The 16288-nt window shown below is 36.1% G+C and overlaps 1 protein-coding gene across 1 annotated transcript; it reads right to left on the reverse strand.

Moving 5' to 3' along the window:
• Positions 1–1236: 1236 nt before the first annotated feature.
• On the reverse strand, positions 1237–14173 carry LOC123663309 (nose resistant to fluoxetine protein 6-like). The gene is made up of 12 exons (XM_045597998.1): positions 14155–14173; positions 13743–13882; positions 12741–13035; positions 10513–10624; positions 9350–9437; positions 8934–9100; positions 6160–6345; positions 5492–5671; positions 5009–5159; positions 2903–3080; positions 1757–1959; positions 1237–1353 (listed from the first exon to the last, which is right to left on the reverse strand). The coding sequence occupies exons 1-12, from the start codon at positions 14171–14173 to the stop codon at positions 1237–1239; spliced, it is 1836 nt and encodes a 611-aa protein (XP_045453954.1).
• Positions 14174–16288: the final 2115 nt, after the last annotated feature.

Genomic DNA, 16288 nt, shown 5'->3' on the forward strand with positions numbered 1-16288 from the left:
TAAAAATATCAATTTCATGTTTTTCAAAATAGTATAAAACCCCGAAGTCAATATTTTTTTTTTACTTTTTACAAAGCGAATAAGAACGTGTTACTTTTTTAATGAAACAACTTTTTTCGGATTTTATCGCGGTTTATTATTATCTTTTGATTCCCGACGTTTCGGATACTTTACAGCAACCATGGTCACGGGGGGACTGAGGTGTCAGACGTCCCAACGTTACAAAGTTATTCGAAACTACCCGACATACATCAATATCTTATATAGTCCTATCTACGCAGAATGTTTCAAGAAACATTCTGCGTAGAGTCTCAGTCCCCCCGTGACCATGGTTGCTGTAAAGTATCCGAAACGTCGGGAATCAAAAGATAATAATAAACCGCGATAAAATCCGAAAAAAGTTGTTTCATTAAATGAGTAAAATTCGCGTAAACATTAGAAAACAATACGTGTTACTTTGTTGAAGTCTACCGCGATATTGACGCACAAATCAATATTGTGTATTTACAAATACACGCACACCTAGCCACGCACACACACATATTCATATATCTACAAAACTACAAATTAAAATAATCCTTACAAATGATCATTGGTAAATAATTATTATTTAGGCTTATATAACGTGAACTATTTCTACAGTTACCTATTTACATTGCAAGCCTTATTATTTTCATTCTTAACTTTTTATATACACAGATATATTTATTTTATGTATTATTTCTTAAGAGATAGATTAACTATTACAACTTATAGATGTATAATGTAGCACTGCTTTGCAAAACTTCATTTTAAAGCTTAAAATACTTAGCTTTTCAGCTGTAGAAGATACATTTGCCGAATTACTTTCACGTTTCGAATAAACACGATTTCCCGAATATTCAATAGACAGTGATGTTTACGATGGTTTTGAAGGCACATGCAGCGGTTAAGAAAAGTTACTGAATGTATTCATTGTACTCTGTCGGTATCGTCAGTAATGAAAAATGTTAAATCATTTTTTATTTTCAATTCAAGAAAAAGTTTTGTAGAATCCTTGGCTCTTTTACTTTGCTTACGTATTAATTAAAATGTCACATTTATTTATGTAAAAGGTGATCTGCAATTTGGGTAGTTCTTCAAATAATACTATATCTCATAGTCGGCAGGTAAACATGTTGTGAGACCAAGAAGGATAAAAGAAATGATACCCTACATTACTACACTCATGCTACATACAACTCATTACAGTAAATATCACAGGTAGTAGGTGAGCAGCGCGTTGAAGGATTGCTTCATTGGCGATTCTACCAGCAACGTCACTGGTATTGCCCCCAAGCACGTCCACCAAGCCGTCGACAACAGATCAGCACCCTGGAAAATATATTAAATAAATAATAAATAAACGCCTTACATTCAACAACCGTGGTATGGATCAGTCAACTTCTGTATACCCTATACAAAGCCAAGTTTGCCAAGAGCGGAGATTGAACACACAACCATAAGTACAACAACCAATGTTAATACTTATGACCGTTGTACCAACGCGTTGTCAAATTACAATCCTTAGTAATATTAATTTCTTATTAATATTTGTATGGTGTAGATTTCGGTCAATTAGAATTTTATTATAATTATGTGTGGATATTTCCTTAATTTTAGTTTACACTGAACTCAACACTTCGTGGATCACTGCTAGGCAAAGTCGCCTTGTCGAAGAATACTCTCTCCCGCAGACGAGTGCTATGTACAGTAGAGTGAGCAGAATTAGACTCACGATGGAGAAGACGGAGAGCTCGGAGAGCGTGTGCCTGGCGGCGGCGAGGCGCATGTTGACGAGCCAGTGCAGCAGCAGCACGGCCAGCGACACGCGCGCCAGCAGCGCCCAGCCGCGCCACGCCGTCAGCCGGTGGAACCAGTCTGGAACGGGCAGTGTAGTTCTGAGTTTACCAGATATATGTGGTGAAGCATCAGGCTCAACTTCAATTGACAACAGAATTGCCTTTATATTTGGTCAGGCGTCAACTGATCAAATTAGTGACGGTGAAGAAAAAATTTATTGAATTCTTTACGCGCGTTTGACTTGCGGAGTAAGCTGGTAAAAGCGTGACGAGAGTGTTACTAAAAGTTTGATGGGGTGATTCGAAGGGAAGTTGAGAGGGAAAAATAAGTTAGTGAAGATAGAAAGAGAGACAGTTACGTTTCATAAGTTTTTAATCAATACATTCTCGCGTTTCTTACAGTAACATCACCAAGTTTTTTTATTTTTACCTCTCTCAAATTCCCGGATTTTCAAAATCTCATGCACGCACATAATGGTCCATAATGAACCGGATTGTTAAAAAATTCTGTGGAAATATTGGGACTCAAGAAATATTACCTAGAAATAATTTAAAAATCGAGTGACGTGTCCGAGAACAAAGACGTTTTCAAATATTTTTGGATGGAAGGAAGGGGCCGGAACATTAGAGTGCTTAAAATTAATAACAGGGTGTATACCACTAACTTAATTTACGTCATCCAGCATCCTTTTTTAGTAAGTATTGTAGTAATAAAAAATAAAAGGCTGTATAAGGTCAATAACTAATTTGTTATTGTATTTTTTTTATATCACTAGGTCGGCAAACAAGCGTACGGCTTACCTGATGGCAAGAGTTTACCGTAGCTTATAGACGCCTGCAACACCAGAAGCATCGCAAGCACGTTGCCGACCTAATCCCCAATCCCACCCAGGAGCTCCGGTCACCTTATTCACCAACAGGAACACAATACTGCTTGAAAACAGTATTATTTAGCTGTGGCTGTGACCCCAGTCGGGCTGCTCCATATTTTGAGCAGGAAATTCCTGCTGTGCCCTACCTCAGTCAAATTGAAGTTGTACACTTAGATTGATTCACAAGCTATTTACAATCGCTAGTCTTACTGTCAACGTTGTTGGCGAAGCCCAGCAGGGTGACGGCGCCGAGCAGCGCGTAGACCGGGCGCTCGAGCGCCACGTGCGCGGCGGCGGCGGCGCGCGCGGCGCGGCGCGGCATGGCGAGCCCGGCCAGCACCCACGCCACGTGCAGCGGCACCGACGCGTGCGCCAGCCACACGAACCACTGCCGCACACAGTCCCATTTGACGACACTTTTATACACAAACTAGCTGTGCCCGCGGCTTCGCCCGCGTTGAAATTAGTGTGTCACAAAATTTTGCCGGCAAACTTCCAGTGAAACTCTCATCAAAATTGGCTTAGCCGTTCCGTAAACCTTCCTCTTGCCAATGGTGGAGCCCTCTACAATGGTGAAACCGCATGAAAATCCGTTCAGTAAATTTTGAGCGAATCGATCACATACCCTTTTGGGGACTTTGTTTATAATACACTAACTGTTGCCTGCGATTACGTCCTCGTGGTTATGAAGATATGTATTACTATTAAGATGTTTAACGCAAATTATTTTTTTATTGCAGTCACTTGAAATGCTTATCAAACTGAGTAACTTTTTAAAAGGCACAATTTAGTATAATTTAATAGTTATTTTTATAAAAACCTCTCTATACACCACATAGTTTTATTTTCAGGCTGCAGGATAAATAACCTATCAGGCGAACTTATAGCTGCTGTATATGTTTCATACAAACTATCAACCCCAATTAAACCCCCTTAGCGACGGAATATCCCTCCTCACCATCTATAGAGCATATATTTTAAATTTCAAGTCTCTTACTTCAAAAACTACATTCATACAAACTTCCGACCCCCGTTTTATTCCCTTAAGAGTCGGTTTTCATAAAATCAGTTCTTAGCGGACGTTTACGCCCTATAAGGAACCTACCTGCCAAATTTCAAGTTTTTAGCTGTTATAGTTTCGGAGATTTCGTAATGAGGGAGTCAACCTACCATTCCCCGTTTTAACCCCAAAAAGGAGTTGACTTCTAAAGATACATTATTTGGACACCCTCTCATCATCTATAAGGCATACATTTTAAATTTCAAGTCTCTTACTTCAAAAACATGGGACTATCACACAAACTTTCAACCCCCGTTTAACCCCTTTAAGGGTCGAATTTTGTAAAATCCGTTCTTAACGGATGTCTACGCCCTGTAAGGAGCCTTCCTGCCAAGTTTCAAGTTTGTAGCTATTATAGTTTCGGAGATTTCGCGATGAGTGAGTCAGCCTAACATCCCCCGTTTTAACCCTAAAAGGGAGTTAATTTCTAAAAATACATTATTTGGACACCTTTTCACCATCTATAGAGCTTACATTTTAAATTTCAAGTCTCTTACTTCAAAAACATAGGACTTTCATACAAACTTCCAACCCCCGTTTTACCCCCTTAGGGGTCGAGTTTCGTAAAATCCGTTCTTAGCGAATGCCTACATCTTATAAGGAACCTACCTGCCAAATTTCAAGTTTGTAGGTGTTATAGTTTCGGAGATTTCGTGATGAGTGAGTGACCTTTCGCTTTTATATATATTATAGATATGTATTATTTCTATGTATATTTATCAAAGAAATATAGTTATAACAGTCGGCTGTTACGTGTAACACAAGCATTAAGTTGCTTACCATGGGAACAGACGACCGTGTGTGTATGTTAGAAAATATTTATTTCTTTATGGTATTTAATAGGGAAATCGAGAGGTATATCACGATTCATATCAAAACTTCCAACGCTCTTCCTCGTAAAAGAAGAGCTCGGCGAAAACTTTTAAAGGCCATAAATAACTAAACTATTACATAAATATTGATCAAGACATGGTCTATGTTTTATAGTTCGCAAGTAAAACGAGCCGTTTTCAGAATACAGCAACCGGGTCAGTCGTACATTCTGACGGTAGGTTGTTGTCGATAAACTAATACATACCTAAGAAAATAATCGTAACGTATTATTTAAATGCTTTGGACGTTAAATTATTCAGTTTACTTTACATATCCATTCGTGGCTCCCTTTAACTCGTTTTATTCCATTAACATATAGTTATTAGACGAGGTGTGATAACCTAACATCAGAACAGTCGTCAACATTGTTTCATCTTACAAACCTTGTGTTTGTTCACTTTGTAACCGTTTTCCTGCATGTAGTAGTGTATGTGCGCGGTGAGCAAGCCGATGATGCAAGCGGGCAGGCTGCCCCACGGCGCGATATAGAACTGGTTGAACGAGGGAATCCCGCGGAATGTGGTGCGGACGTTTCTAGAATAGGTAAAGTGATACAAGATGAAGAATATGTAACATTATAACATTAATCATAAGTAAAATAATAGCTATTAATAAATTCAGATAATGATTATATTATGAATCAGTTAAAGTCTCCAGTACATCTTTCTTACAGAAGATCGAAGACAATACTGCTTTCAAGTAGCTTTGTGTTGAAAGTAAAGGTAGCCAGAGCTCTTGAGGAGAGATGGTATTAAGATAAGCAATGTGCTGGTGTTACTCCTGGTTTTGCTGTCGTCCATAGGCTTACCATCATGTGGAGCGACGTTTTTCATCCAAGTCATATACAAAAAAGAAGTCCGACTTACTCTGGTACCATAATGTACAGTAATGATTTCCATTCGTTGATATACGCCAGTCCAGCGTTCAGCAAGCACGACAAGAAGAAAAGCAGAATCAGTAGAGGAATTGGGTTCTTCTTCCTCTGTAGCAGATATAGCATCAATATTGACGCTAATATGTATAGTTGCATGTCAACCGCCAAAAACCTAAAAATACATATTTTTATTTATTTACTTTTTAATTTGACCGATTTCGTCTGCATCTGTTATGATTTCAATACAATTGTTTGTAGGGAAACAGTTCTATTTCTAGAAAGAGTATTAAACTAAACGACATTTAATTTCAACCAGGAGATTTTGCGTGGCGCCAGAACGATTAACGAAGGTCGTGAAATACAATTTTTAAGCTACTTTTCTACATGTGACCACTGTAATTAGTTTTTTTAAATATCTCTTATCTAAAAATGATTTTCTGGCGTGTTGTGTCGGTCGAGTAGAATAGCACCAACCCCATTCCTTCCCATGGGGGTCGTAAAAGGCGACCGAGGGATAGCTTAGGCAACTCTGCGTTTTCCTGAAGAGTGTCCTAGACGACACAGTGTCTGTCTGACACTGTCCAAATCGTCTACAATAGACGGACTAAGGCCAATGATGAAAAAAGATTTCATAAAGTTATTCTACCAACAAGAACTCACCAAGTCTGTAGAAGGCAGTGTTCATCTGATTGCACAAAGTTGTGAAGATAGAAGGCGTGCGCCCAGAATTTCTTGCGGCAGACGAGGCTTTCTGCACCCACGGTGGCGTCCCACTGCGGGCCCGAGCCACTGCGCGCCCACCATGTCGCTGCGTACCCCACCGCCAGCAGATGCACTGGGGTCAACCTACATGATCATTCCAAAACTATTATTTAACTGGATTTAATGAACAAATGCTCTAGTGTAGTCGTGCGTGTGTCGTGTAAGCGCCTAAATACCGGCGGTTTGGGGATTCGATTCCCACTCTGGATGGAATTTGTATTTGTACAAATATTTGTATCCAGTTTGGATGTATATCCTTGTGGGTTCCCCAACGTGCTCCGGAAAACACGTTAAATTTGCAGTCTCGTTTGTTATCATAGAACACCTGATAGCAATCGTTATTCATAGTAAGGAATATATATCGATGGTGGAAAGGCATAATGTATTAACCGCCATTTTTGGCGATATCGAGTTATATATACCGTTGGAATCGGGAGAATGAACTCTTTCGAATGGTCCTGGTTTCAGCTCGATCTGACGACTTTTATGGTCGTTAATACACCAGTGATTTTGATGTTTTTCATATTTTCTCGTGTTTTAACTCTATAGTAAATAGTGGATTTTGTCATTAAAACACCTCATGACTAAAAATTTTATCTTATGCTACTTTGCCTTGCTTGACTTTAACCAGATTTAAATGTTAAAACAATTTACCAAATTATAATATTATCATTTTTGTAATTGATACATTATACCCAACTTGACTTTTCTTGATCAGTAGAATTAAAACATTTTACTCTGGTTTTAAATGTTAGTCATTGTAAATTAATACATTTTACTCTACTCTAAAATGCCATTGTTTCCAAGATAATACATTTTACCTATCCAAAATAAGGTAACATTATGCGTTGAGTCGTTTTTCTGTTCTTTCTAGAATCTATTTTAATACAATAAAACAAATTTACTTGGTTTTTTTTACAAATAAAATCTGCATTTAAACTGACCATTTGTCATTCCTCAAAGATATCACAGTGAGTATTTGAATCTTCGTACCTCCGCCAGTAAGGCAGATGTTCTACCAGACTCAGATTTTGAAGACATTCCTAATGTTGAGATAGATGATAACAGCTGAGTATTACCTAAGAAGTTTCATTAAATCACTCGTTATGGTGGACTGAAAAGTTTTTTAATAGTTAGGTGTTAAGATTTTGAGTTATTTTTTGTAAATCTTTTAAAAATACTGAAAATATTAAAACTGTCCAAAGAACACATTGTAGCTTAATTTTTTTTATCAAGTATTAATTTAAGTTTAATAATATAATTATATGTTATATATATAGTATGTTTGTAAACGTCAATATGTTAAAAGTTTAATTCAGTTTTTTAATTGTAACTTCATGATAAATATATTGGAGTTAAACATTTATTTTTCATTTTTTTTTTGTTTTGTTTTAAAGTTTAGTTTGTGGCTTAAATGGTAGTTAAGTGTATGGTTAAGCTACTTGACCCTCTTTGTTCGAATACACTGATGTCTGTACAACTGTTTTACCAGGTTCGCATAGATATGAAAAGGTTACATAAAAGTGTTTACCTCTCTCTGGTCATGATTGGATTTGTTTTTAAGTCATTTTACGCGATAGCAATATCACATTTATTTGGATATAAAACAATTTACTTGAAAATATTAAATTGTATTCTGAATATAAAACACTTTGCTTCACATTTTATGGATCTAATATTTGGATATAAACTAATTTTACCTATCTGAGATTTTATGGTATTTTGTATTAACTCCATAAAATAATACAAATATTGGACATACGTTATTTTTTATTAAATGTATACATTTGCAATAAATTTTATTACTATTTCACTTAATTTCATAGAGATATCTCCAATACTTTAAAAGTTATGAAGTTTTTAAAACTTTAATCGTCTCTCCTGAACATTTTACTAGATGGCGGATAATACATTTTGCCTTTCCATCGTCGATATATCCGCCAACTCGCAGTGGAGCAGCGTGGTGAAAGATCCAATCCTTCTCCGTCATGGAGAAAGAAGTTTATACCCAGCAGTGAGATGATACAGACTGAATCATAATAGTGAATGAACACTAATCACAATCATTATCATATCTTCACGTGTTGGCAAACGCAGTTTAGGACGCCCTCCGGCTCGCTATAGACAAGTCCTCAAAAGGTCAACAACCGAGATATTTGGCACGCTTGGGTAGGCCCATGTCAATGTCTTCACGTGTCGTCAAAGAAAATATAAATTGAAACATATTTTTTATTTATTTTGTAGTGTCTGTCTTAAATAAAAAGAAAATTTCTATGTTTTTATACACGTGTTTCATATCAGCTGCTATTCGTGAATTGTATATTTTTTGGGGAAAAAATAGTTTTATATTATTCCTTAGGCTCCATCTGTGCTAAATTTCAGAAAGAGTTGTTCAGCCGTTTCGGTGAATGAATCATTAATTTGAATGTATTTTTGTCTTCTTATCTTATTACCTGAATACCCATTCAGTCCAATCTGTGATTAAATATATTACTTACTTCCTCTCAAAAAGAACTAAAATTGTCATTCAAAAGCTTCGATAATTTTTCTCAGAGACCTTCCCCACTACGTTACATTTAAAACGAAGACCAATTTGTTTGTTAGTACAATAAATATAATTATGTAGAATAATTAATAATTTACACAATTATTAAGATAATACTTATTCGTACCTAGCCATCCTGTGCAAGACAAACAGGGGAAAATGCTTATATTTGAACTGCCTCTGCTTCGAGTGCAGCAGGAGGCTGTACGCGAAGAGAAAGTTCGAGAGCACGACGAAGGACTGCACTAGGGATGATCCATTTCTTATCAGCATCGTTGCAGGGTGTTGAAGGACCTAGAAGTTAGCAAACTCAATAAAAAAACTCAAAAATATTATTGTGTATCGTTTTTCTAATTGCTTTGTAATTAACATAATGGTATTATAAATATACCTACTTAAAATACATATAGGTATACCCTGACCAAAAACGTAATGTAGCTATGTCTTATTAACTTAGTTTAGACTTATGGACATTCTACATCTGTGTATTTCAGAACAAATCATGCTAATCGATAATTTTAAAATAATCACATATTAGATTACTTGTTCAAAAAACTCCGGGTTGTAGAGGTAAACTTTATGAAGGATGTCTGATGAGTGCACCAACATCACCAAAGACAACAGCAACACTCTGAAAAACAAACAGAAACCCAGTCAGTACTGCACTGGAACCACTTATAAATATCCCCTTGCTAATCAATGGCCTCATCACTTATAGCCAAGGGGATTGACTTCCAAATTTCTATACTTGTCTCAGAATTAAATAAATAAATAATAATAAATAAATAAATATTTACACAATACACACACGGTCGTCTGTTCCTAAAGTACGCAACTTAATGCTTGTGTTATAGGTTACAGCCGACTGGTATATAGCTACATATTTTTTTTTTTCGACAAACATACTTATAAATAATACATATATAAATATATAAATAAATATTTATATTACACCCAGACTCGGGGTGGGAATCGAACCCACAACCCTCGGAGCAGAAAGCAGGGTCACTACAAACTGCGCCATCGGGCTAGTCAAAGTCAAGAATTTCTCACATTTGGTACATTACGTCCTGATATTCAAATGTTAAGCATTAGATGAATTTTCATAGAATTATGATACTCGGAATTCATTGATACAACCCACATGTTACCACTTACACAGGCAACGAACCTAAGTGATATGTGGAAATATAACTTGTGTGTCTACAATCTAAAGCATAAATTAACAATTAAGGGAATCTTGAGAGAACTATGATATCACGTATTTAGACGTATTAAACATCTTACTTACAGATACATAGATACATTATCTCTAGAAGAAGCTTAAACTAGGGTCCTAAAACTATATTCGCCAGTGGCGCAATCATTTGTTTTATTTTGACACCATTGGAAGCTATTAAACTAGTTGAACCAATGATTAAGTGTCCGAAAGACCTATAAAAGAACATAAATAATTATGCACTTTCTATCCGTCGCTTCTATATCGTTCTATATCGTATCCTATGCCCAAAGGCTATCTGAAAGAAATCACTCTTGAGCGATAGGATCACCTTTGTTCTTAACATCTTTGTTTTTATTTGCTACAGAGTTTGCTTGTATTTTGATGTACAATAAAGAATATTATTGTTATTATACTTTATTTATCAATTATCTTTCAATGTATAAAAGGCAATTAAAATGCTTACCGAATGTTCGTATTGCTTTACCTGATCCCCTGCAGTGGTGCCAGCGCTGCGAGCCGCGGGTCGATGTCTTCGTGCAAAGTGGTCATTCTCTGCCAGTTAGCTCGCATCGACCACGCCATTAGGAACTTGTTTTCTTTAAAGAATAACAGTAATAATACAACGTAGATCGACGAAAAAATACTGCTCGTAACTGCGCGTTATCAAAGATTACTCAAAAAGTAGTTATCAGATCTCAATGAAATTTATATGTGACCACATGACAAACATCAGCTTTCGATTAAATTTAAAATTATTAAAATCGGTACACCCAGTAAAAAGTTATTGCGGATTTTCAAGAAGTTCCCTCGATTTCCCTGGGAAATCCCTTCCCTGGGGGATCCCATCACCAGATCCTGGTTTCCTTATCATGATACCAAACTAGGGATATCTCCTTTCCAACGAAAAAAAGAATTATCAAAATCGGTACATCCAGTAGAAAGTTATGCGGTATAATATAACGTAGGTCGACGAAAAAAGCGCCAAGTAAAAACGCATTATTAGATATAGCTCAAAACGTAGTTGTTAGATCTCAAATAAATTTAAATGGGACCAATTGGCACACACCACCTTTCGATTAAAAGAAAATTTGTCGAAATCGCTCCACCCAGTCAAAAGTTCTGATGTAACATACATAAAAAATATATATACAGTCGAATTGAGAACCTCCTCCTTTTTTGGAAGTCGGTTAATAAAGTAGAATAGTTTGTAAAATACAAAAGTGAGCGCCTCCAAATTGTATTTATTAGATATTTAAATATTCAGCTATATAAATGAATGTTTGTCTGTATGTCCTTTATAGAATCGTAAACTATGCATTCGATCATGTCATGATCTTCAGCAAAGCGTTGTGCATGAACTCACATAGGTTTCTGAGTTGGTACGACTAAAACATAAATAAATAAATAAAAATGTCATTCATAAAAACACAATTTGTGACTTATTTCTTAAAATTAAAAAGGTACTCATATATATACTCATATATATATATATATATATATGTATATGTATATATATGTGTATGTGTATGTATGTATATTCACGTATTATAATTATGTATATATTATGTATGTACACCTCCATGCCGTCTAATTCTTTAGTCATGTCCTTTTCATGCTAGAGGTTGTCTGGAAGAGATCGCTCTTTTAGCGATAAGACCGCCTTTTGTACATGTCTATATTTTCTTTTACGGTGTAAAATTTTTCTCTGATAGTGTACAATAAAGAGTATTTGTATTGTATTGTATTGTACTCTTTTTTTCGTGATCTTTTTTTTCTTTTTTTTTTCTCGGTCTACACTATTTCAATGTATTTACTGTAATATGTAGAAATTTTATTTGACGTTCGCTAAGCCTGTATTATCACCGTATGACAAAATAAATATTTGCATTTCATTTTTTTTTTCAAGAATTTTATGCCACGAACTTCTTAATAAAATACAAATCTCGATAGCCTCGTTTATTCTCTACGGTTAATAACAAATTAAATCCATTAAAATATAGTTAATATGACATTTAAGTAAATAAATTGCAAAAGGCCACGTTTCCTGAACTCGCTCATTGTCTCTGTAACATAAATAATATGGACAAGCGCTATATATACTAAAATTTAATCATTTTTAAAATCTTTACGATATTTTAATGAGACTGTCTTGTAAGGCACCGGCGCATTTTCTCTTGGATTTTCCGCTGGCAAAAACGGAAAAAGCCAATTTTCATTAACTTATTTTCGTTTTAATTTCAGAATATTCATTTTTTTGCTTTTTATTTTTATATATTTGTAGTTTTTTTTAAATAATTAATGAAATATGAGTCTTTTTTTATACAAGTGGGTCAGTAAACAAACGTACTACGGTTTACCCGATGATACCGTAGCCTATAGACGTCTGTAACACTACAGGCATCGCAAGCGGCTTGTCGATCCTACCCCCAATACCCTCATGAGCTCTGGTCATCTTACTTACTGCAGGAAACCCAACGCTGTTTGAAAGCAGTATTACTTAGCTGCGTTCTTCTGGAAGGTCCAGCTCCAGATTTTTAGCTGGATATTTCCTGCTGTGCCCTACCTCAGTTAAAGGTCTATAACTTAGTTCATGAATTTCCTAAATTCACTTATAACCCTTAGATTTGTAGGTCGCAACGCTGTAACACAAAGTTTTAGCCATTTATTGCTATACTATTTTTTAAATAAAAATAAAAATATAATAAAACTCACTTCCTTGACCCTGAGCGACGTAATCATACAGCGTTCCAACCGCATTCAGACACAGTATAACGTAGACAACGATGAGAAAAATGCGTTGAGGTATATCTGTCTCCTCATTTTGGCCTGGCGTTATGCAGTGGTAGGTCTGGACGGTCGCGTTGAGACCGGGCTCCAGGGCGTGGGTCTCGACGCAGCGCTCGAAGCGGCGCGTGGCGTTGCGTTCAGAGGAGGGACAGCGGGAAGAGAGACAGTACCCGCGGTGAAGCAGGGTCCGATCGAAATGACGAGGCTCGGAGGAATATTCCTAATTGAATAATGTTCAATTTGAGAGAGTTTAGACCTTATAGAAAAGTTTTTTTTAAAGAAAAAAAATTATAACTAAAATATATAAATGTGTTAAATTTAATAAAGGTATTGTCTGTACGTTTTTCAGATATACAAAATTATAAAAGTAAAAATAAGTGACTTCAAAAGAATATCCCTTATGACAAATTTATGACAACTTCCTCAGAGGAGTAACATCTGTCGACAACCATTATAGAAACGAATATAAAATCATCATATCAAAAATTTCGATCTAGCGGGTGCATCGTTCCATAGCTTAATTGGCTAGAGCACCGACACGGTCAGTCGGAGATGCAGGTTCGATCCCCGCTGGAACGGTCGATTCTTGATATGATATTAAAAATTGCTTAGCATTCCCTAATGTGTGGGTAACACAAAAATAAATCGTACGATTCTATCTAATTTCAAGTAGATCAAGATAAATCTTTCATTACTACTTTCATAATAAACTTTGTCATCAAATCGTAAGCCCTTGTTTATTCATTAGTAATCAAACTCTTCAATAAAGTTTCAGGATTCTTGATTTAAAAATGGCTGACTCCTCGGAATGCTTTCATCTTTCATTCTAACTCGAGACGGATATTTTTCATTTGTTTTTTTTTAATCCCAAGGTTGAATTACCAATAATGTATAGTTACAATGTAGTAACATAAATATTTGACTTACTTTGAGGAATCTATAAGCGCTGTTGGGTTTCTCAGCCGAGAGGCGAAAGGTGCCCAGGCAGTAGAGCCCTTCCGGCTGCGAGAGACATCGGTCGTAGTTGTCGAGGTGGTAGAGACGCGGTAGCTTGTGGTGATCATGGTCTGGAAAAGAATTCAATAATATACATAATTTAGATGCAGCCGAACTGGCTCCACACGTATCGACTCGTCGTTCCTGTGGAGCCAGTGAGGTCGAGAAGGAGGCACATAGCTTAGTCAACTCTGCGTTTTCCTGAAAAGTGTCTTAGGCGACACACTGTCTGCCTGACACTGTCTTAATCGTCTGCGATAGACGGACTAAGGCCAATGTCAATGTTAGTTTTACACTTGAAGTTACGAGGAGGCAGTACCCTCTACATGAAACAAACTTTTACTTGTATCTAGTTCCTGCATTTAAATATATCTATTTATAGTAGGCAGTATGAAATGATATTATTCATTTCGCCATAAGGTTATTACACACACTTTACGAACATCATACAAAAAAAAAATTATATTTCAAAAATAAAATAAAAATCATGGTAGCCAACAATTTTAAAATTGTTACAATATTATATATACATTAGGTACATTACAATTCAACGGAGGTAGGGCAGAGCAGGAAATTTCCTGCTCAAAATATGGGGCAGCCCGACTGGGGTAGAACCTCGACTTTACAGAAGATCACAGCTAAATAATACTGTTTTCAAGCAGTATTGTGTTCCTGTTGGTGAGTAGGGTAACTAGAGCTTGTGGGGGTAATTGGGGATTGGGCCAGCAACGTGCTCGTGATACTTCTGGTGTTGCAGACGTCTTCAGGCTGATTCCGTTCAGATCATTATAAAATTACTAAGCTTTGTTAGATTATAATGAAAACTAGTATATAGATAGCTTGCGAATTACAATATATATTTACGTTTTACTCCTAACTTCGAAATAATTGAGAATGAAATACTTTTAATTACCTTTCGCGAAACAATACGTGACAAGCCACACACATCACATGTGTGTACAAGTCAAAACATGAACAAATCAAAAACGCTCATGTTATTCATCGAATGCTCACGTTGCGTTTAAATCAATAAAAACAATAATTTATTGTCAACTCAAATATTTCATTTACGTCTTTTCCACTCTACGTGACATTGGCGAATTCATTAGTGAATGTCATGTCATATTTAACCGACTTTAAGAAAAGAAAAGGTTTTTAATTCAACTATATTTTTAATGTGTGTTACATTCGTTTTTACTTGGTGTACCGATGTTGATGATTATTTTTTTAAACGATAGCTAGTGCCGGTCGTGTAGTCTGGTGTGTCATTTAAATTTGAGCGAGGTCTGAAAAGTACTTATTGAGTTATCACTAATGACGTATTTAATTGACTGTTTTACCGACTACCTACGTATACTACCGTCGTATACTACCTACGTATACTACCGTCGTATTACTTGTCGATGTAATTGAAGTCATTTTTTGTGATCAAACACAATTACATTAGCAATAAATGAAGTATGACTTAATTTTGTAAATGTGTAACTAAGTAATAAAAAAATTGACGACGCGTTGGCGCAACGGTCACTGCACTGGTTTGTGGCTGTTGTGGTGGCGGTTGCGGGTTCGATCCCCGCACATGACAAACATTGGTACTGGCCATACAAATGTTTGCCGTGGTCTGAGTGTTTGTACTTTTGTATTTCCGGACCATCGACACAGGAGTTAATCCTAGTAGGGCTGTTGAGTGTGAGGCGTTTATTATTATTATTTTTATAATATATAATTTTTATAATAATAATAAATATTAATTAAAAAAATTATATTATTTTTATAATAACGTAAACGTTACAAGCACCAGTTTCCGAATAAAAAAGAACTATCAAAATCGGTACACCTAGTGTTTTTAAATGGGACCACGTGATTGAAGTGCCAAATTAATGTAAATACTAAATTTTAAGTCTTAGAATATCCTCCGAAACGACGACGTATAGATTAATATCGTTATATTTTACATGAAATGAATTTTGATGGCAGCGAGTTAACTGAAATGCATATTACACACGAAGGAACGGAATAAAAAGATGTGCATGTTTCGAAGTTTTCCTGAAACATGCGTCTTTTTGGTTTTTTTTTTTCATTTGCAAGCTGACACGATTATTCATTTCATTATCTGAGTAAAAGATGATTTTTATTAGTCACTTTTATCTTCGCAACAATAAACAGCACTGCTTTAAATTCTCATCGATCAGATATCAATTCACGTGTATCGTTATTTTGTAACATAACATATACCTATAACACAGTTTTACTAGCAACAAGACCTACCGGAGAACTCCCGCGCAGTCACCGTTCCCGCCAAGCACAGAAACACTAACCACATGTCGATAAGCCCTGAGGGCGCGCGCACACTGCCGGCCCTGCGCTCACTCGCCTTATATAAACTCTTCACTTACGAGCACGTGACATACTACTATCACCGCCGAATCCTTTTTACATCTTCTGCATTTTAATTCTGGTAAATATAATACATGTAA

Source organism: Melitaea cinxia, chromosome 20 (genome assembly GCF_905220565.1).
Source record: "Melitaea cinxia chromosome 20, ilMelCinx1.1, whole genome shotgun sequence".
Lineage (NCBI taxonomy): Eukaryota > Metazoa > Arthropoda > Insecta > Lepidoptera > Nymphalidae > Melitaea > Melitaea cinxia.